The sequence below is a fragment of the Choristoneura fumiferana genome, chromosome 12, assembly GCF_025370935.1.
Source record: "Choristoneura fumiferana chromosome 12, NRCan_CFum_1, whole genome shotgun sequence".
NCBI classification, from domain to species: Eukaryota; Metazoa; Arthropoda; class Insecta; order Lepidoptera; family Tortricidae; genus Choristoneura; species Choristoneura fumiferana.
In genome coordinates this window covers 17,933,244-17,956,077 of record NC_133483.1, presented here as the reverse complement: position 1 = coordinate 17,956,077, position 22,834 = coordinate 17,933,244, and the positions used below count along the sequence as shown (strand labels likewise).

The 22,834-nt window shown below is 39.2% G+C and overlaps 2 protein-coding genes across 2 annotated transcripts in view; both read right to left on the bottom strand.

Moving 5' to 3' along the window:
• Positions 1 to 59: 59 nt before the first annotated feature.
• Positions 60 to 17,036, bottom strand: LOC141433540 (maltase A1-like). The gene is made up of 12 exons (XM_074095626.1): positions 16,160 to 17,036; positions 14,982 to 15,161; positions 11,232 to 11,395; positions 10,080 to 10,205; positions 8,582 to 8,702; positions 7,556 to 7,720; positions 6,598 to 6,767; positions 5,640 to 5,747; positions 4,208 to 4,459; positions 2,329 to 2,426; positions 1,588 to 1,728; positions 60 to 931 (listed from the first exon to the last, which is right to left on the bottom strand). Exons 1-12 carry the CDS (start codon positions 16,296 to 16,298, stop codon positions 841 to 843), a joined length of 1,755 nt encoding a protein of 584 aa, XP_073951727.1. The 5' UTR covers positions 16,299 to 17,036; the 3' UTR covers positions 60 to 840.
• A 1,571-nt stretch (positions 17,037 to 18,607) lies between these two features.
• Positions 18,608 to 22,834, bottom strand: part of pcm (5'-3' exoribonuclease pacman) — a 37,556-nt gene continuing 33,329 nt past the window's right edge. The window contains exons 32-33 of the mRNA XM_074095624.1: positions 21,388 to 21,475; positions 18,608 to 20,458 (exon numbers count right to left, since the gene is read on the bottom strand). Coding sequence (XP_073951725.1) covers positions 20,369 to 20,458; positions 21,388 to 21,475 — 178 coding nt within the window. The 3' untranslated portion in view covers positions 18,608 to 20,368. The remainder of the gene's footprint in view (positions 20,459 to 21,387; positions 21,476 to 22,834) is intronic.

Genomic DNA, 22,834 nt, shown 5'->3' with positions numbered 1-22,834 from the left:
TCTTAAAAAATCGAAGGTAAATAAAATAAACCATATATTTTTTTTTACAACAAAAATGTACGAAGGTTTGTGATTAAATTTTTTATGAACTAGTATTAAGAAATAAATATTAAAAACAAGGTTGCTTTGTCATAATTTTATTATCCTTACAAATAATTTTGTACTGTCACATTTAAACTTAAAAATATAAGTTAGATATCACATAGTATTAAAATCTCAAACGAATAATATAAAATTAAATTTCAAAAGTCGAATATTCTGGAATTTCTTAGTTTTTGTCTGTCGTTGATGTTCATAGTTGCATTAGATCTGTGGTTTCTAACCTTTTGGAATTTACCCCTGACGTTTGTACAATCACCATCAGATATTTCGGAGCGACCAAGGTGGTCAAAAATATCGGAATATGCACCCTATTATTAAGGTAGAGTTCATGTATCGATGTTTTTGATCACTTTGACTGTAGGTAGTTGTTGTTTATCCTTAGAGTAGAACATTGTGCAAAGGGATTTCAATTGCATTTATTCCCACTACGTATTTATAATGTTTTAAACTTTGGCGTTTCTCACTCGTCATAATTAATATATTCGGGGCTTAAACTACTATATTTATTGTTCAAATTACATTGATGTTTCAATCACATGCACAGCCGTAGTCACAATTTGATTCACAACTCAACCATCAGTCAACTAATGACAACGGTCCTTGCAATGTGTTTGAAACAGCGAGATTATATCGTCGTATAAGTCGTCAAATATATCAATTATGATGGCATCTTATTTACCCCACAAGTTTACCCCTTAAGGGGTAATTACAACCAAAGGTTAGGAACCGTTGTTAGACTCAGACGATGATGTGAGGCACCCAGAGGATAGACTGCAATGCCACTGCGCTGTGAGGAGCCATGGTGAACCTGGACTTGACCACCTTTTCACTGGAAACGATAAGAACAGAATTGATTTAAGAACGAGTGACAAAAATAGAGAACATTTAAATCCTACAATTATTATAAAAATTACAATTTGTGGTGAACCATTTCGTTTCCCATACCCGTTCGCCGTCCCAAAAACCCCAGGTCCAGGAACCGTTTCGTGTCTCATAATGTTCACTTGCCATAGTTGCCATATTTTATACATATAATGCAGTTAGAGCGGTTTCTGAAATCCCCGAAATAAATATACAAGAATTGCTCGTTTGGGGGCGTTCAAGTATTACGTAATGGGATTATTGAACATTTTTAAAATGTAACGCGCCCTAAAGTTATTCTGTACCTACCCCTCCCTAAACGTTTTTTTAGCTTTTCTTTAGGTGTTTTCCAAATTTTGTTGGCATTCTTTTTGGCAAAGTTGCGCTAGCAATTCAGCATGAGAGCATTTATAGGCCAAAACATAGCATAGGCAAATCTCCCGCTTTTGAGGACATTATAGTATGAACTAAAAAAAACTATGACAACCGTTGTTTAACCCTCCCTACCGCCTAGCTCTCGCCTCTGTAACGTACAAGTTTTACAAGACCTTCTCCCCCCCCCAAATAGCGTTACGTATTACTTGAATGCTCCCTTTAAAGAAATAGGTTTAGTTGTGGGCTTACCCCTTCCTTAGCGCGCTGTCGACGCCGGCGGCTTTGACCTCGAGCAGCGACGGCAGCAGCCGGATGGAGGACAGGTCCACGTCTTGCACCTTGTCGGACAGGTTCACCACGCCCACTACGGCGCGGGAGCCCGGCAGCAGCCTGAAACATTACACAATACAACAAAAACTGTTTATAGCAACACCAGCACATTTGTCAATAGGCCGTATAGGCCGCGGCCTAGGGGCGGCAGATTTCAGAGGAAGAGAAAATTATTATTTTAGAAAGGTACACTCGAACCAACTGAATCGTGATCCACTTTGGAACCTTTCTCAGAACATGGGTTTCACCAAATACGAATGTTCGGTAATACTTTTACCGAACCGAATATTCGGCATAATTGATTCCTGAGTAGAAACTAAATCATGCAACTCTTGAAAAACTTGCTTAATTTTTTTACAGTAAACTGATTGATTATATTATTTTATTATAAAGATTACTGTAGCTTAATCTCAAAACAGCTACGTACTAAGTACTTATACTTGTACTTGTTTTTAATTAATAACCATCTTTTTTAACTGCTGTTATTGGAAATAAAGCTACTGTGCGCTTCATTTACCTCACCTCGCTCCGCTCAGCTGTTCCCACCAGAGCTGTGCTCTGCGAGGTAAATGAAGCGTTCCTATTGGTTAATGAAAAACACATTCCTTGCACATCTCTGGTGGAAACGGAGCCTAATTTTACAACAGTTGAACTTCATACCTGGCCACAGCAAGCACGTTTTCGCTGAGCGCCCTAGTTTCCAGGTCGCCCAAACGGACCGTGTCTGTCTTCTTCAGCGCCACCACGTCCTTGTAGAACTGTATAAACAAACCCGATAAGATTAGAAACTAAAAACCCGTATTCTGAAATTTTGACGGCTTCCGGTGCTTAAAGCTCCTTAAATAGTACATTGTGTCTTAAGGGCGGTAAATAAGGAATTACGAACGAGAGTCTATTAGAAGCCCGAAGTCGAAGGCTTTAATGAGTCGATGTTCGTAATTCTAGTACCGCCCGTGCGACATACAATGTTTTTCATCACATTTGCGAGTAAAATTTTATATTTCTAAAAGAAAAAAATATAATTCTTCCAAATATTGGCGATACTTTAGGCTGCGCTCTTGGCAGCGCCGCCGTCCCCCTCCTCCTCCCCCTCCCGCAGCGCGCCGCAACGTGCGTGTGCATGTGGGCCTGCAGCAGCGCGCGCAGCGCCATCAGTACGGGCACTGACTCATTTACCGACCACGGGTTTCATGACAAGCACATTAAGGTCGAGGGTTTTATTTGGGGGGTTGCAACCAAGGTAGCCTGCATGTTACGACACTGTTTACGAGCAAGTGTGATGAAAAAATAATTTAAGTAGAGTTTCTAACAAACAACTTAACGATCAACATATCAATAAGGGTTTCTATGACAGCCTAGCTGGCGCTTAAAGCGCTACTTACTAGATACCGTGAGGTCCTTTTGACATTTGCGTCAGGTTTGTGATTGAAGAGCCAATCGCAAACAAAAGTGTAACGTCAAATGGACCTCTCTTTCTTGTTCAAACCTCGATGCCGGACCGGAAGATTATGTACAAAAAAATGTTTATAATATGTGCATTGTTATTTACAAAGACGATTGTAGATAGTTTGAGGATGCTGAATGGTAATGCTTTTAGACGATGCCTCACAACCTGGCTCTTAGATAAGTGTTTTATAGCGTTCAAATGTATCTAGACAATGAGGGCTATCGTTTTTTGTCTCACTAGATGGCGCACTGTTGCGTGAGGTTTTTAAGTATGGCTTTTAAAGTCTGTTATTACGGGCGTGAAAACAAAGTTTAGATTAAAATCATATTTAATACACCTTAAAACCGTACCATAAAAATATCGAGCATGCCACAGTGTTGCATAGTCCCCGTTTTGTTCGGAAAAAAGGGAGGACAAAGGTTTCCGAAAGACAAAACTGACTCAAAACACACACATTCATTGCCACGGAACGCATATTTGCCATAATTAATATCAGATATTGCAAAATATTCACAAAATTATTCTAATTCTAAATAAACCCACGTAGCTCACCCAAAAACTATGAGATTTGACATTTCGGAGACCTCACGCTACACTAGCGCCTCTAGCGGCGAATTCATACGCGATAGCCCTCATTGACATAATTTGTATAATGTTTGTTGTTTATTCTAAGGACCCCTCTATTTCTTACTCTATTGTCATTATATTATTATTATTATTGTTATTGACAATTATTATTATTATTGAAAATTAGGAATATTTCCATTGACATTTTTCTTTGACATTGCTTTGATTATATGGCATTGTTAATAATGTAAAATTGTAACTGTAACTACTCTCAATAATTTGCACGCCTGCATGCAGGCTGAATACATTAGATATGAAACTATAACATAACATCTTTGTAACTGTGTTCTAGCAAATAAACATATCTGATTTCTGATTTCTCAATACTAAGGCCATCTAGCGCCCTTAGTCGGCTAAAAAAAGGAAACTACCTATAATATAATTTCAACAAGTGGCCAGATTAAATGAAAAAAACAACTGTTTTAAAATTAGAACGAAAATTTAACGAAACTCTTGGATACTTACGTGATAATGGCTCCTGGAATTCGCCATTTCGTTGGCCAAATTGACCGTCTTGTAGTTACTGGCGATGGGTAGCCAAGTTTTTCCGTCAGTATCGGAGAAGCCGGCGTTCTTGGACGCGTCCCAGTGGTAAGGGGTTCTGTTGGGGTCGCGGGAACTCTTGGCGTAGTTGATGGGGTCGTCGGTGTTGCAGGCTTGGGGGTCGACGGTTTCCTCCCAGGACACGAAGCCGTCGGTCATGCCGATTTCCTCACCCTGGGATTCAAAAGATTAATTAGAGATGTGATTTGATGAACATAGTTTACAAAAAAGGTTTTTTCACTTCTCATGCTCGTAAAGTTCGTGTTTATGCTGGATCTAGGCGACATAAAAAGACTTTTTATGCACTAGTGCATAAAATAAAATCTTCGTCTAAGACCAAGGTAATCAGGTGTCAACAGCCACAAACAAAGAAATTTATATGTTTTTTTCATAATTTTTAATTTGTATAAAATTAAAAATCAATCAAAATAAACAAATAAAACTAAAAAAATATAATTAAATAGTAATTCGTGAAAAATAGAATGTACATAGTAAGTGAACAATTGTTTCCACTGTAGCTATTTCGTTTCCTCGCCATCGAAGTGAAAAGCAGAGTGTAAAACTCGAGGGTTCGATGGGTTTAATCCATTTTCCCCTCGACGTGTCTATTCACCCTCGCCATACCGGCTCCGGTGGCTATATGAACGTCTTGGGTAAAATGAATCGTTTTATGCTCTTTTTGTACAATCTTCTATTTAAGAGTTCAGATTAGTTATTATTGGTTTACGATTCATTGTGCTATTTCTAAACGGATGCTGTTTTCAATAGTGTGTTAACCCTTAGAAATGAGTTTTAACATGATTTTTACAGTTGACATTGTATTGCAAAATGACAATGAGTTGACATAAGTCTTTTTAACCCCCCGACGCAAAAAGAGGAGTGTTATAAGTTTAACCGCTATGTGTGTCTGTATGTCTGTGTGTCGCACCGTCGCACTCTTAAACGGGTGGACCGATTTGAATGCGGTTTTTTTTAATTGAAAGCAGGGTTTCTAGCGATGGTTCTTAGACATGTTTTATCGAAATCGGTTGAGCCGTTTTTGGGATATTGAAATTTGAAGTGACAAAGTCGGAGGTTTTCCAACTTTTTGTTGGTTAGGTTAGTATACATTAAGGTATCCTTAAAAAATACAGTCGTTAGAATACCTGAGTGTGTGCCTTAAATGACATTTTTATAAATAGCATGTATTAAACAGATGTTTAGCGGTTGTTTATGTAATTGAAGCAACACGGTATATCCCACCTATTAACTAATTTCGTGAAATTGGGTTGTGAGATGGGAAAATCGTTCCCATTTCGCAACTAACCAGTTACCAAAGGTTACGAGAGAGGACTGGCGCTGGGTTACGTGTTACCTGGTAAGTGAGGGTGACTCCGGGCAGGATCAGTGCCAACAAGTTCATAGCGTCGATGCGGTCCGTGCCCTGACGGTTGGCCACGCGGCTTTGGTCGTGGTTGCCGTTCTAAAACAGCACACAATATTTAATAGCTATAAATACACGTAGTACAGACGTTAAAAACACTGTCGTTAATAAACCTGACAAGCATTACATCCCCAAAGGACGAATTTGAACTAAACCCCCCTGATATCACTTGTCCGAATACTATGCCATGAAAATTCAGGTTCCAAAATGCAAGACCTAGAATGTACCACACATAATAATATGACCTGATAATTCATCTTGTTCCACGTACATAACCACCCTACATAAGCGCTTATCCTACTTCAGACAGATTTGTAATGCAATTGGTCATATTTACTGCCAATTTAGGTTCCGGAAAAGTAAGAAAATAATTTGGTCCCTACCTGCCACTGCTGGTTATGTAAGATGGTTATGTACGGGGAACTAGGGGATATCGTGTACCGTATACGAATTAAATGGGGAACATGATTATTTTGTCCATTGGCGTGCTTTCTCCAGTTTTGATATTGGATAACTATGATAGGAGACTAGATACCTTTGATCATTTACTTACGCGTGTGTTGCGGCAACGTGAGTAGCAGCAAGTTGTCATTCATTGTGCCGTTCTAAGGCGCAAGCCACACAGAAGAGACGTGGGACGGGGGCGCGTAGCAGTCGCGGCGTCCCTTGAATCAGTTTTCATACTAAATGTATAGAAACGTCGCGATCCAAAGCAGACAGAAGAGACAAGGCGGAGAAGCACCGCGAATGTGAAGCTTCGATGTCTGCGCCTCTCCGCCCCGTCCGCGACGCGCCCCCGTCCCGCGTCTCTTCTGTGTGACTTGCGCCTAAGAAGCCATTGTTCAACAGTGAACGACTTCCTGCTGATGATGAAAGAAGTCAAACTTACGACCCAGTTGGCGACCTGTCCTACGGGCATGTAAGTCATCCACTTGTCGATGACTGCCTTCATGTCCTGGGCCGTCGAGGTGTTCTTGATGTCTCCGAGGAAGCTGAAGTTGAAAGGGATGGAGCCGTTACGATGCTCGTTGCCGTAGTAACGGAGCATAAGGTGCAAGTCTATAAAAAGGTTTATAATAGTACATTGTGTCTTAAGGGCGGTAAATAAAGAATTACGAACGAGAGTCTATTAGAAGCCCGAAGTCGAAGACTGAGCTTTAATGAGTGGATGTTCGTAATTCTAGTACCGCCCGTGCGACATACAAAGTTTTTCATCACATTTGCGAGTAAAATTGTATATTAGTAAAAGACAAACTATTATTTTTACAAAAAATGCCCCTATACCCATACCACCCTCGGCACACATATTGGTTAACAACGTCTACTACACAATGCTTTGTGCGTGGAAAGACAGATAGGTAATTAATGTGTGCTCGAAGAAAATGAGGTAGTATCCTGGTTAAAAAAAATCTTATTTAGTTCGTCATAGTTCGGAAAGGGGGGGAGGGTAGGGGAGCGTGACGGCACGCCGTGATAAGTGTCTACCGGCATGACTTTAACTTTACCAGAACTTTAAATTGGCTGTAATCTTCATCGTTTTTAGGGTTCCGTAGTCAACTTGTTGAAAGGGCAATAAGCTCTCTGATTGATTTGTATCGTCCTTTGTAATCTTATTATTCTAAGCAAATAAAAATTATACATACATACATTATAATCACGCCTCTTTCCCGTAGGGGTAGGCAGAGACTTCTTTCCACTTGCTACGATCCTTACATACTAGTTTCGCTTCGTCCACTTTCATTATTCCCTTCATACATGCTCTTCGGTTTAGGGTACTCTTGACCTGGCCTTTTTTCAAAGAATTATTGTTATTATTAGTAGCCTATTCTCCTGTTAAATGTTCTTACCGGTGTAGGCTTCCGTCATCATGATTTTGTACTCTCCGTCCTTCAATATGTATTCGTCGAGCACGTCGCGCCAATCGTACACCACGTTGTACGTATCTTCGAGATCCTTGGTGTAGATGTGGTTCAGATAATTGTAGTCGTCGGGGCTGTACGAGCTTGCGTCATCTGTAATAAATATAAATCATCATCATCCCAGCCTATATACGTCCCACTGCTGGGCACAGGCCTCCTCTCAGATCAAGAGGGCTTGGGCCATAGTTCCCACGCGGGCCCAGTGCGGATTGGGAACTTCGCACGCACCATTGAATCGCTTCGAAGGTTGTGCAGGTTTCCTCACGATGTTTTCCTTCACCGCAAAGCTCGAGGTAAATTTCAAATGTAATTCCGCACATGAATTTCGAAAAACTCAGAGGTGCGAGCCGAGGTTCGAACCCATGACTCTCTGCTTGAGAGGCGATGGGTCAAACCACTAGGCCACCACGGCTGCTAAAAATATAAATATTATGGGGCAATTGACACTAATTGGCGTAGTCCCAAACTAAGCAAAGCTTGTACAATGGGCACTAGGCAACGGATAAACATACTTATAATAGATAAATATATATTAAACACCCAAGACTCGAGAACAGGCGCGGAGCGAGCCCTTAAAAAAGATTGTGGTCACAGCCAAGTCACAGCCACCCAAAAACAACTGTAAAGCCGAGTTTAGACTTGCTAGAAAAATCGTGCAAGTTGCATTACATTGCGAGGCCGTAAAGCCAACGAGTTTGAAGTGGTCAATCGAGCGCCACAATGTACCAATGTATGTAACTTGCACGATTTTTCTTGCAAGTCTAATCTCGGCTTAAAAAGCTGGACCTAAAAATTCAAAATCGAGCCCCTATACTACGAAGTGCAAAATTCGAACTTCGTATTTTGGTGTCCCACTGACGCTTATATTGCTTAATACTAGCTCCCCAGGTCAAAAATTCGCCAAGTAGGACGTAAAGACGCTAGGATGACTGGAGATTACTTGTTAGAACTTACTGGAAAGAGGTTCGTCGGGGTACCGTCCTCCAAACTGATTGGGGTCCACTTCATACATCATGTTGATAGCGTCCACACGGAACCCGGATACGCCCTTGTCCAACCAAAAACGGAGCACATCCTAAAAATATAGACAAAGTTCTGTGATCACTGACCAGCAATAGACTCGTGTTGTAAAATTATGTTTCACTTTTCATGCTCGTAAAGTTCGTATTTATGCTGAATCTAGGCGACATAAAATGACTTTTTATGCTCTAGTGCATAAAGTAAAATCTTCGTCTAAGACCAAGATAATCAGGTGTCAACAGCCACAAACAAAAAAGTTTCTATATTTTTTTTATTAATTTTTATTTTATATAAAACTAAAAATCAATCAAGTAAATCAAACAAAATAAATTATCAATTCATACAGCCAGCCAATATAGTCCCACTGCTGGGCACAGGCCTACTCTCAGAACAAGAAAAATCAATCCAAGTTAGTCACAATAAATCATTTAAACTAAAAATTAATAATTATGTAGCAATGCATGAAAAATAAAAGGTACCTAGTAAGTGAACAATTGTTTCCACTGGTTGCTATCTAATTTCCTCTCAATCGAAGTGAAAAGCAGAGTGTAAAACTCGAGCATTTTCCCCTCGACGTGTCTATCCATCCTCGCCGTACCGGCTCGGGTGGCTATATGAACGTCTCGGGTAAAATGGCTCGTTTTATGCTCTGGTTGTACAATCTACTATAGTTTGTCAGAGCTGGTTCCCACTTGTCGGATGTCAGGCCCGGATTTTAATCGGATGTTCCAGTGGCAGAACATTTTATATGAAGCTATTCACACATGCCTGACACGATTTTCTATGGAAATGACTGACATCCGACACTAAATCTCGACAAGTGGGAACGGGCTCTCAGTAAGGTCATCAGACACAAACTATTTTCTTTTTCCAATTAAACAAAATATGATGAAGGTATAGCCAGTGTCCGAATGCGTTAGATAATAAGGCCTCTGATTCTGAGAGGAAGCCTGTGCTCAGCAGTGGGACGTAGAGGAAATTGAGTCACGTACCTTTTTTTTTTTTAATAATCAATAACGGTATAATGTACCTCCGAAAAGTAACGCCTGATACGGTATTTGACTATATCGTATATGTTTTATAAATTACGACTACACAATGCCTGTTATCAATTTTTAAGCTACCTTTACAAATAACAAAGTTATACAGGTTTGAAATTCGAGATTAGACAGAGAAAGACATACTGGCATGTGACGTCACACGCCAGTACCGCCATACTTGCTGCATAGAGAAAAGCGTTTGAGAAAGAGACAGGTATTTAGATTTTTCAAAAAATCACTATAAATCCAATTTTCAACCGATTTAAATTTTCTCTTCGCTAAACACTATCTGTATATCTATATTTTCATAATAATATTAAGATATGGCAAAATCAGGAGTTGTCAAATACCGTATTCAATAAATTATTTGATTAAGTATAGTCTTTCCTTACCTTCATCTCTTCCTGCACTTTCGGCTCGCGGTAGTTAAGATCAGGTTGGCCGATGACGAACTGATGCAAGTAGAACTGCTGGCGTTCTTCGTTGTACTCCCAGGCGCTTTTGCGGAAGATGCTGATCTGTATTAGATACAAAAGGTTAGGATTCCAGTGTTTGCAGGCATTTTATTTTAAAGTGCTCACTTCAAAACTCAAGGTTTAGTGACAATTGTTATTGAACTAAAACAATCACTGCTCATCCGCGACCTTATGATAGCTACGATTACGCAAGAAATGTGTGTTCTTGCAGTTCCTCCACCTCCATGAAACCCATCTATCGCCACCACCACACTACACTGACGCGTTTCGAACTCAACCAGAGCTCATCTTCAGAGCAACACAATCATTCACCATGCCATTCAGATTTTAGACTCATACATGCACGCATATGGCAGCAGATGAACGGTTGTGTTACTTGTGTTGCTCTGAAGATGAGCTCTGGTTAAGTTCGAAACGCGTCAGTGTAGTGTGGTGGTGATAGTTGGGTTTGTGTGATTTGTGTGTTCTTACAGTGTAGGGGTGGAGGAAATGCATGAACACACATTTCTTGCATAGACGTAGCTATCATAAGGTCGCGGGTAAGCAAAGTTATTGTTAAGTATAGTTCAAACCCGTCTTTAAATCCAAAAAGATCCCGCAATATCTTAAGACCAGGGTATTCAATCAGCGTGTCTTGCCCGTCTTCACATATGGAATGGAAACCACCACCTTAACAGAAAGGTCTGCTGAGAAACTCCGTGTCGCACAAAGAGCAATGGAGCGAATAATGCTCGGAATACACCTTCTGGACCGAAAGAAAAACGAGTTGATCAGACAGAAGACTAAAGTGAATGACGTAATAACAGAAATAGAACGCAGAAAGTCGAGATGGGCAGGACATATTGCTAGAATGGACCACAGTCGTTGGGAAGAGTCCTGGAGTGGAGACCCCGTGCTAACACCCGCGGTAGAGGACGACCACCAAAAAGATGGACAGACGATATCCGGCAACAAGCTGGCGTAAACTGGATGCGAGTGGCAATGAATAGGCAAGACTGGAAAAGTAGAGAGGAGGCCTATGTCCGAAGACGGGCGCTATAAGGGCTGTTATAGATAGATAGTTCAAACCCAGTTGTTAGGCGGCAGCATCTCCTCAGGGTTGTCGTAGTTAGGCGTCCCGTCGGCCCACACGTAATAGTCGTCGTATCCGTCCTCGCGCCTGCACGACTTTTGGAACCATTCGCTCTCGTTGCCGGTATGGTTCGGCACGTAGTCTAAAACTACCTTTAAACCTGAAAAATAAACGTTTTTCTCAAACATCTATTAGTAGGTATCTTAATTTTCTAGTTCGGGACTAGGTCAATTGAAGACAATTTATTTTTAACCCCCGACGCAAAAAGAGGGGTGTTATAAGTTTGACCGCTTTGTGTCTGTCTATGGTCTCTTAAATGGGTGGACCGATTTTAGTGCTTTTTTTTAAAGTTGAAATCATGTTTTCTAGCGATGGTTCTAAGACATGTTTCATCAAAATCTGTTCAGCCGTTTTTGAGATATTGAACTTTGAAGTGACAAAGTCGGGGGGGGTTCCAACTTTTGGTTGGTTATTAAAAATGGACGATTTCATATTTCCACGCGAGCCAAGTTCATCGAAGCTTCAAAGAAATATCGTAACGTATCAAAAACGATTTGAACATAAGTAAATGCAAGTATGAAAACGATTATTGTTAACCAAACAACATTTATCTTGTTTTTGTTTCTTACCTACGTTTCGAGTCAGATTGTTACGATTTCCCGCGTGGCCGGAAAACGGCATTTTACTTAACGACATCTCACTGATGAGGCATTTTACCCGATTGTTTTGATAAGACGTCCGTAACCTTGGCGATTCTCGTCACCATCATCATCCCAGCTAATAACCGTTCCACTGCTGGGCACAGTCTTTTCAGAGGGCTTAGGCCGCAGTTCCCACGTGGGTTCATACGAACTGGGAACTTCACACTAGCGATGTAACGAATGTAATTTTTTGAACATTTGCGAATGCGAATGCAAATATATCAGCTAACGACATTCGCGAATGCGAATACGAATGCGAATATTCAGTTTTTCGTTCTGGCGCCAATTGACTATACGAAGTGCGTTCCGTTTGTATTTTGTGCCGAGAATTATCGAGTTTATAAGAACGCATCGCAAAGTAAATATATAAAATAATACCAAATGATTAAGTAAAGACTGATAATGTGATTACGAGGTTAAGTTATTTTTTCTTGTATAAACATAAGGAATGAATGTATTTTGATTTTATTAACCTACTATCACTACTATTATCTAATAATTGTATTTTTTCTGATATTTATATTCGCAAAACATTCGCAGAAATTTTGCGAATATGATTGCGAATATGCAAAAATATGCGAATATTCGCGAATGTGACGTCACACGCTTACCGCCATACTTGCTGCATAGAGAAAAGCGTTTGAGAAAGAGACAGGTATATAGATTTTTCAAAAAATCACTATAAATCCAATTTTCAACCGATTTAAATTTTCTCTTCGCTAAACACTATCTGTATATCTATATTTTCATAATAATATTAAGATATGGCAAAATCAGGATTTGTCAAATACCGTATTCTGCTGCTGATATAAAAAAATACAAAGAGATAGCCTTAAATTTGGCACATATCTGTGTCAAGACACACGAGGGGTTAAGTCCCGATAAAGCATTTTTTATAAGGTCACATAGTCAATGTTCAGAAACTTCATAGTTGTGCAATGCGTCAGGATTTACTTCATAAAGGATGATGAGATGACAAAACAATAAGGTTGATTGTACATTGATGACTAGAATGATAACAGTCTTTGTTAGAAGTCGCACAACTGACATTGAACCTGAGGGTGGTAAAGGAATTTGTTAGTAGACTATAGCTATTACGGTTCAAAAGATGCAGCCATGTGACTAACGGACGGACAGACGGCGCAGCTTTTGTAACTTGGAACTTCGCAGATACCATTGAATTTCTTTGCAAGTGTGTTCAGGTTTCCTCATAATGTTTTCCTTCACCGTAAAGCTCACGGTAGAGCTGGCGTAAAATTTCGAAAAACTCATAAGTGCGAGCCCGGACTGGAACCCACGGCCCTCTGCTTAAGAGGCCACTACACTACCACGACTGTTTCGTCGTAACTCTAAGTGACAGATAAAAGTAATGCCATCTTTGTTTATTCGGACAAAACAAACAGAGACGGCATCACTGATATCCGTCACTTAAAGTTAGTCGACAAGTGGTGAAGCAGGCCCTTAGCCTAACCTAACCAACAAAAAGTTGGAAAACCCCCGACTTTGTCACTTCAAAGTTCAATATCTCAAAAACGTCTGAACGGATTTTGATGAAACATGTGTAAGAACCATCGCTAGAAAACTTGTTTCAAATAAAAAAAACTGCATTCAAATCGGTCCACCCGTATAAGAGCTACGGTGCCACAGACAGACAGACATAGCGGTCAAACTTATAACACCCCTCTTTTCGCGTCGGGGGTTAATAAAATAAGTTACATTATAAATGCGAAAGTTTGTGCGTAAGTATGTGTGTGAATGTTCGTTATCCCTTCGCGCTAAAACGACTGAATAATTTTGGACAAAATTTGTTATGAAGATAGCTGAAATCTGAAATAACACCTAATTACTTTTTAAACCGATATTCTCACGGGAGCCAAATAAAGTCCTAAAATTTGAAACACTTGGATTCATCATGTCAGCCGAAAGACGTCCACTGCTGGACAGCCTCCCCTAAGGCTCTCTACTCAGAACGGTCTTGTGCTTTCCGCATCCACCGCGATCCCGCTATCTTAACCAGGTTGTCGCTCCATCTTGTTGGAGGCCTACCGACAGCACGTCTCCCGGACCACTAGGACCACTAGATCATTACAGACAAGAAATTTGACGCGGGTGTTTAAATGTAACGTTAGTCATCATCATCATCATCATCTCAGCCTTATACGTCCCACTGCTGGGCACAGGCCTCCTCTCGGAATGAGAGGGCTTGGGCCGTAGTTCCCACGCGGGCCCAGTACGGATTGGGAACTTCACACACACGATGTTTTCCTTCACCGTAAAGCTCGTGGTAAATTTGAAATGTAATTTCTCGCATGAATTTCGAAAAACTCAGAGGAGCGAGCTGGGGCTTAAACCCACGAAAACTAATAGGACAAACCACTCGGCCACCACGGCTTCTCCGCCATCACGACGTACCTATACTTAGTGAAATCCACGATACCCTATAATGAGGAATTTAGTAACACCCCGGATTTTTAATTCAACTGCTGAATTAAGATTGGTTTTTTGGAATCTTTTTGTATATTTTATTTCAATTCTAATTTCTTTTGTTACTTTTACCTACGCAAAATAACAATATTTTTTGTTTTTAGCACGCGGCACGGAATGCCGAGGACCTGGATTCGATTTCCATCGTATTTTGTCGAATAAGTTTGTATTTATAATCTTGCTTTCTCATAGCTTTTCCGACAAAATAAAAATTCCGGATAAATACAATCTAGGGATCTTCAAAGCTAGAGTGAATAGGCTGTTACTAAACCAGTGAGATACACCTTTGGCCTCATCTGCACTTTAATCAGGCGTGATAGGGGTCAATCACGGTCAGTTTTTTTTTTTAAAACGATGGCAAAACATTCACTATTTACATCAGTACCACTACCATGAGTTTACAGTGACCGTACTCGATAGCGACGGCGTAAATTATTTGTATGGAGAATTGTCGCCTCTACAAATAATTTACGCCGTCGCTATCGAGTACGGTCACTGTAAACTCGTGGTAGTGGTACTGTACGTGTGCGAAGCCGCGAGCAAACCCAATAGATAACTTACCAAGCTTCTTTGCCTCAGCCATCAGGTTGTCAAAATCCTCCATGGTGCCGAATTCCGGCGCTATGTCGCGGTAGTCGGTAATGTCGTAGCCAAAGTCGTACATGGGGGATTTGTAGATCGGTGACAGCCAGATCGCGTCCACCCCCGTATCGTGGAGGTACCCCAGCTTCGAGGTTATGCCTGGAATGGCCCAACAGTAAGGTGAATTGAACACAACCGCCATTGATTTACGATTATTAAATAACTGAAGATCGGAGGAGGTATCTTCTCGAAGTATTTAACCCTTTTCCAGGCCTTCTCTACGACTTCAATTGATTTTGTATCATATTTTATATTTAGCAAGATCGAATATTTGTGTAAATACATTTATATGGACGATATAATGCGCTATGCCTGGAAAATGGTTAAGAGTACAGTGAGCTACAAAAGAGACTTTATTGACTTATAGCATTAAGGTCGTGTGTACATAACAATTTTGTAATTTTGGCCTACCTATCGATATCTTTGTAGTAGTTGATTGTATAGATCTATATTTATTTCGACTAGGTCGGTTCGGTTCCATTAACGGAGCTAGGCTAGTTGAGTTTTTTAAGTAGTTACAAATAATCAAAGTTTTTAGCTAAACTAATTGTTGTCTTTTTTTCAATGCTACATTTAGTTCCATTCCATTGATTTACACCAAGCATTTAACTTTTTTTACAACATTTTTTTTATAGGTAACGTTTATTTATTTAGGAACTGCTGTAGATCATAACAAGTAAACATGGCCATGTATTAAAACATTGAAATACTACATAATTTAAAAAAAATACAAAAATCGTAATGTGAATTATGTAAAGTTTATTTAAGTACGTACCTAATTATTTTTTTCATTACGATTGAAACTTGAAACCTTTTGTTTTTCATGCATTGCTATTTCTATAGGTAATAAACTTATTAGAATTACCATTTTTATTAATTTAGGAATATAAAACACGATTAACAAAAAAACTAAGAAAATATAAAATAGCATGATTTTGATTATGTTACAAATTTCTAATGTTTGTGACTGTTGGAGCCCAATCGCCTTGCTCTTAGTGTAATTTTACTTTACGCACTAGAACCTTCATTTTGCAGTTTACTTATTTACGTCCAGAATAAATTTACTTGCCTAAGAAGTGACAATGAAATAAACTCACCATTCAGATCCCCAATACCGTCGCCATCGCTGTCTTTAAACGAGCGCGGGTATATCTGGTACACCAGCGCCGTCCTCCACCAGTCGAGGTTGGAAGCGGCCGCCGCCCCGGCCAGAGCCACCAGCAATAGGAAACGCATCACGACAGATGACCGCCACTAGCCCGCGTTAGCGCAAACTGAAGTGTCGAGAGCGACCAAGCCGGCGTTAAATAGCTATGGCCCTAAGTGTTGATTATAGATAACCCTTGCACTTGAATTTGCATTGTTTGCTGGCTAAGGCTCCGTTTCTACCAGAGACGTGCGTAGCGTTGCGAGGAATGTCTTTGTCATGAGCCAATAGAAACGCTTCGATTACCTACCTATCCTCGCTCAGCGCAGCTCTAGTGGAATAAAAATGAATCAGGCGTTATTTTGCGGAGGTCCATATCAATGAACTTACTTCTTCTTAACTTACTTCGCTCACCCGCGCTCTTTAATCTTTTGTTTTAGTTAATTGAGTTCTAGCCTCGTGCCTACATCCTTCCTTTGGGAAGGACATAAGAAATAATTATAATTGGACACAGTGGTCTTTTGTAAAGTACAAATTGAAAAACTAGTAGGAAAAGCCGGAGATTTGTCCTCTATTTTCCCTGAACATCTTAAGCTCTTAATCTTAAGAAGGAAGCCGTGGTGGCCTAGTGGTTTGACCTATCGCCTCTCAAGCAGAGGATCGTGAGTTCAAACCCCGGCTCGCACCTCTGAGTTTTTCGAAATTCATGTGCGGCATTACATTTGATATTTACCACGAGCTTTGCGGTGAAGGAAAACATCGTGAGGAAACCTGCACAAACCTGCGAAGCAATTCAATGGTGCGTGTGAAGTTCCCAATCCGCACTGGGCCCGCGTGGGAACTATGGCCCAAGCCCTCTTGTTCTGAGAGGATGCCTGTGCCCAGCAGAGGGACGTATATAGGCTGGGATGGATGGGTCTTAAGCTCTAAGCAATATAATTTGAAAGTTTCAAAAAGATATTCCAAAAAAGTACCTTTGGTAGGCAGGAGGCTAGTGGAAACACCTGAGCGGAGCGAGGATGGGTTAATGATGCGTTTCTATCGATTCATGACAACGCGTTCTCGCATATCTCTGGTGGTAAAGCAGCCTTAATAAGGTCCGTGATGTTTTTTTAAGTGGGATAGAACACTATGCTTTTATTTACACGTTGCGGGACATACAGTGCGAGTTGCACATAGCGTAACATTAAAGCTAAGTAGCTTTAACGTAACTGTGTAAATAAATTGCAGAGGTCCTTAGTCATGTTTTTTTTTTATTAAAGATATCGCTTTAATATTATAATAGTAATCATTGTTTGTTGAAATTGTGTCCGTTTGCTACGCTTATCTTCTTAACCGTATGCACAAAAATAACAAAGGTAAAATTGTATAAATACTTGCAACAAAAAATATTTTCAACATGATCAGTTATTTCGTTTTTGAGTTATTGTCGATAAACTGCGCTTCTCAGTGGCTTCTCTTGGCCAGTATTTGATTTATTAATCAACGATAATGTTTGTATCTCGTAGCAGCTTTAATTTAAAGACAGCTCAAATGTTGTTTTCGTCCACTTTTACTAATCTGCTCACAAGTTTATGAACTCGACTGTACATCTGTACTTTTACACACACACACACACACACGCACACACGCACGCACACACACGCACGCACACACACACACACACACACACACACACAAGCCAACAAACAAACAAGCCTGTATTCCCAAATGGGGTAGGCAGAACACACGAAACGTTACCGCTTCGGAGCCACTTTTAGCAATTTTAGGTTTTAAGTCTAGCTACCTGTCACTATTGTACCGTGACGATATACCTTAACGATATACCTGTGACGATATACCTTAACCTATATCCTCAGTCGCTTCTTACGGCATCCACGGAATGGAGAGGTGATATTCTAACCCGATACCACACGGGTCTTATACAGTCTCATACATAAGCAGAGCCCGGAATTTCCGCGGCATTTTCGATCTGTCATAGTGACTTCATGATATCGACAATGATATTATCGTAAAATAATAATCGTAATATCTTTTATAAAGACTAATGGAACACTTGTTATCACTACAACAGACTTTGAATATGAAATTGAATTATTAAATTACAAATTGTTAATTATTCATTATTTTCATTGCTTAATGCATTTTTATATCTATTTTACATTTTCGACTGCTCAAAAGTGAATTGGAAGAGAACGCTCTTTAAAGATAAAACCCTATGTATTGTAGATCTCTACTTTTAATATTTTTTAACATGTTGTGTTGTGTATTGATATATCGATATCGAATATCGGAAGTCGATAAATGAAAAGTCACTATGACAGATCAAAAATGCCGCGAAAATTCAAAAGGATTCCCACAACCACAATACTTATACCTACTAAACTAAAACACAAAATCAGAATTCCATTTTTATTTAATTACTCTGATCTTTTAAAATCCTGGAGACAGTAAAGGAAACCTTTTCTATAAAATGGAAAACAACATTATGATATTATTTCAGGGAGACATGTAAATGAAAAATCGCATCACTTAAGTTTATAGTCGCCATACACATAATATACATTTATACACAACATTTAACACACACTCAAGGAATTGAGCATAAATTATTATCGTGTTTTGTACTTCTCATAGATAAAATATCTATCAACAGAAAAACATAAAAGTTCCAAAAAATAAGGTTACCTCTTGGTATTTTGTTCATAAACATTTACGTTTAAACATCACATTTGTATGAGAATGCTTTTATATTTTTTGTTTATGTTATTGACTATAGTAACTATATAGCACAAGTCGTAACGTAAGAGTTGGCACCGGATGAACTAAGTTAGTATATAACATGCTTTCACAAACTTATTCATTTCATTGGAGCAAACTTTTAGGAAACAACTGTTAGTTTAACTATTTTTATTAATAACTCAACCCACAATTGGTATCAGCCAAAAACATACAAATGATGTTTAAATCAGTAAATAAAACTGTTACTTTAATAGGTGATGTAGTATAGTCAATATTTTATAACACATTCAACATTAAAATTTGCGTCGAACATGAAAAACAAGTATAAAAAAATATTGAAACTAATTTATACGACAAATTATGTTTCAGCACCATTTCAAGAAGCTACTACAAATTTCTGAAAACGAAATGCAAGGCAGTAAGCTGGACTTAAAACTGGTGATCGTATAACGTTAATAACGGTTACCAAAATCACACTGCAAAATAACGTTACATGGGGAAAGCATCGTTATTATAAAGTTAACAAACAGCATTATTAAAAAACGTTAAAATGATATGTGTCGCATACTAGTCGCCTTAATTCATACAAAATATAATCTTAATATGTATACTCTACATAAACAGATAAAGCTAAAAAAAGCTGTAGGTACAGTTTACAAACTTAGGCATTTTTCACATACATCGGCACAAAGTGTAACGTTATTTAAACGAATGTTAACTTTTTTGGGCAGCGAGTATGTAACCGTTATTTAATAGCAGACTAAAAGTCAGATGTATAAACATGCTAATTTATATCAATCTTTTCCAAGACGATTAGCCATTAGTTTTTCGCTTCAGCTTACTTTCAATAGTTATGAAGTTAAAAGTGACTTGCTTTAACGCTGTCCCTTTTTTTTTCAAATTAGCTTGGAAAAATGTAAAGAAAGAGCTTTACAAAAGGGCAAGACAACATAATGATGTGAATATTTCAGCTTCGTGAAACGGACTCTCTATACTTAAAAATCATGCAATTAAAATATTTTTACATGATTTTGCAAGTTCATTTCAACTACATATTACTAATTTCAGTGTTATTATACCATAGTATGTGCAGCACCGATGCGATTTTTTTTTCAATATTATCGCAATTTAAACACATTTATTTAAGTGAGTAATATTTTATTGAAATAAACTCGTTCATCAGTTAAAAATATACGTAAAATGTCGTATAAAAGAGTTAAGAAGATATAATTGTAGGTACTTCTACGACAATACCACTTCGTTTTATATACATTTATAATCATTCATGTCAAAATTTACAAAATGTACAGTCTCTATAGTAATGAATTTGAAAAATTTACACATAATGTGAATGTTAAACATTGATTTTGATTTTTTCTAAATATTCTAAATTGCGTTCGTCACTGTTTTTTAGTCCTTATTCAATTTGGAAAGGTAGATTGGCAGCCACTCTCGGTCTTCTCTTTTTTTGCGGTTGCTTGGATGCCTTATCTGGCTGCTGTTGCGTCTGGTTTGATGAAAATAAAGTTTTTGAAATTTTTAAGCTCAAATGCTGGTTTTCCTAATTGAAGCAATGCATTGCAATGGTACACTGAATTAAATCGGACTACAGCTGGTAAAGAAGCAACACTTAATAAATGCTGGTCAAAACAGAACAGTAGTCAATCAGCAAAAACGAAACTCATAAAGACCTTTTTTTCTCCAGATATGTATACTTATAAGATACTTTCAGCTGTCCTAGAAAAAGGCAGCTAAGTGTTTTTACAGAACAATACGGTATTGGACTATTTTGTATATATTTTATAAATTAAAACTACACAATGCCTGTTATCGAATAAAGAAACAATTTTTAAGCTACCTTTACAAATAACAAAGTTATGAGGGTTTGAAATTCAAGATTAGACAGAGAAAGACATACTGGCATGTGACGTCACACGCCAGTACCGCCATACTTGCTGCATAGAGAAAAGCGTTTGAGAAAGAGACAGGTATATAGATTTTTTAAAAAATTCAATATAAATCCAATTTTCAACCGATTTAAGTTTTCTCTTCGCTAAACACTGTCTGTATATCTATATTTTCATAAAAATATTAAGATATGGCAAATTCAGGAGTTGTCAAATACCGTATTATGTAATAAGAAAAGTTTGAGTTTCTTTACGGCTGTCAAAGTCAGTAACCAATCAACAATGACCATAAATACTAAAAATATTTCTACGAAACTATAGGTTCGCGACTTCCATACGAACTGTAGCCCAAGTTTAAGTGCTCTATTATGAATGACTAAAGCTGTATGTTTCTGTAATTATTTTACCAATATCAGTAGACATTAAATGAGCGTTCCACTTAATACTGCTGCTACATTTCTTTCAAGTCACACAGAAAAAAAAAGGTAATGATGTAGAGTAGACAAGAATATTAATGAATAATACTTACGGTGTTTTGGAAGGGTATCGCGGGGGCCAGCGCGGGGGGCCCGTCCGGGGCACGCCGACTCTGCGACGCCGCAGGATTGTGCACGCGACTGTAACAAACATATCACATGAAGTATACAAATACAACTTTCAACTGGCGGGCTTGAGCCCACGTTAGTTTCGTCTGACAGAAATGGAAATAATTCACTGAGAAGTAATGTTGTTTTACTAAGGGTAGGGCCACACACGAGATAAAAATTCGTCTTCGGCCTACGGCATTGTGCATGGCCACATTGCAAACCAAGACATATCGATCGATAAATAAACCCTTTGATGTGCGCGAGTTTACCGACGCGGGGTGAAGTGTCTGCGGCTTCGCCCTAAGTGCCCAACTATTCGCTAATATTTCTACACACAGTGCGGATTGGGAACTTCACACACACCATTTAATTGCTTCGCAGGTTTGTGCAGGTTTCCTCACGATGTTTTCCTTCACCGCAAAGCTCGTGGTAAATTTCAAATGTAACTCCGCAGATGAATTTCGAAAAACTCAGAGGTGCGCGCCGGGGTTTGAACCCACGACCCTCTGCTTGAGAGGCGATGGGTCAAACCACTAGGCCACGGCACGGCGGGGCGGAACAAAGACATATCGATCGATAAATAAACCCTTTGATGTGCGCGAGTTTACCGACGCGGGGTGAAGTGTCTGCGGCTTCGCCCGAAGTGCCCAAGTATTCGCTAATATTCGACTACACACATCGCGATAAAGCGAATGCTGAGATGGCAACCATAAAAAAAAAACGCGAGAAATACTTGGCGCTCGCAAACTATTTGTTCATCCCACTGGCGGTGGAGACGACCGGTTGTTGGGGCTCAGAGGCAAAACTTTTTTTTAATGAAATCGGGGCGCCGTCTTCGTGGGAGAGGTCTTGACCCCCGCTCTGTATCGTTTCTGGTGCAAAGGTTGTCTATCGCGGTTCAACGCGGCGAGTGTATTGGGCACCTTTGCACCAGGTATGACGCGGGGCGGTTTATTTGGCTCAGTCAAAGTCAAAGTCAAAATATCTTTATTCAATTTAGGCTATAACAAGCACTTATGAATGTCAAAAAAAAATCTACCACCGGCTGATTAGGATGGTGTATTTGTGTTAATTTTAATAACTTGACATGCATTTTAATTATATCATGTATGTTTTGTGTAGCCCAAGCATAAGTATAGTCCTGTCGCACGGCCGCATCCTCACTAATAGAACGAAAGTATCTCTCCGCATGCCCTCTCATTTTGAGAGGATTAAAATATTAATGGGATTGGCACTGGGCCCCAGTGCGGATTGGGAACTTGAAACAAACTTTTAAATGCGAGTCCCGGTTTGAACCCACGATCCTCTGCTTGAGAAGCCATAGGTCAAACCACTAGGCCACCATGGCTTCAAACTTCGGTTTTTTTAAGCATATTATGGAATAATTTG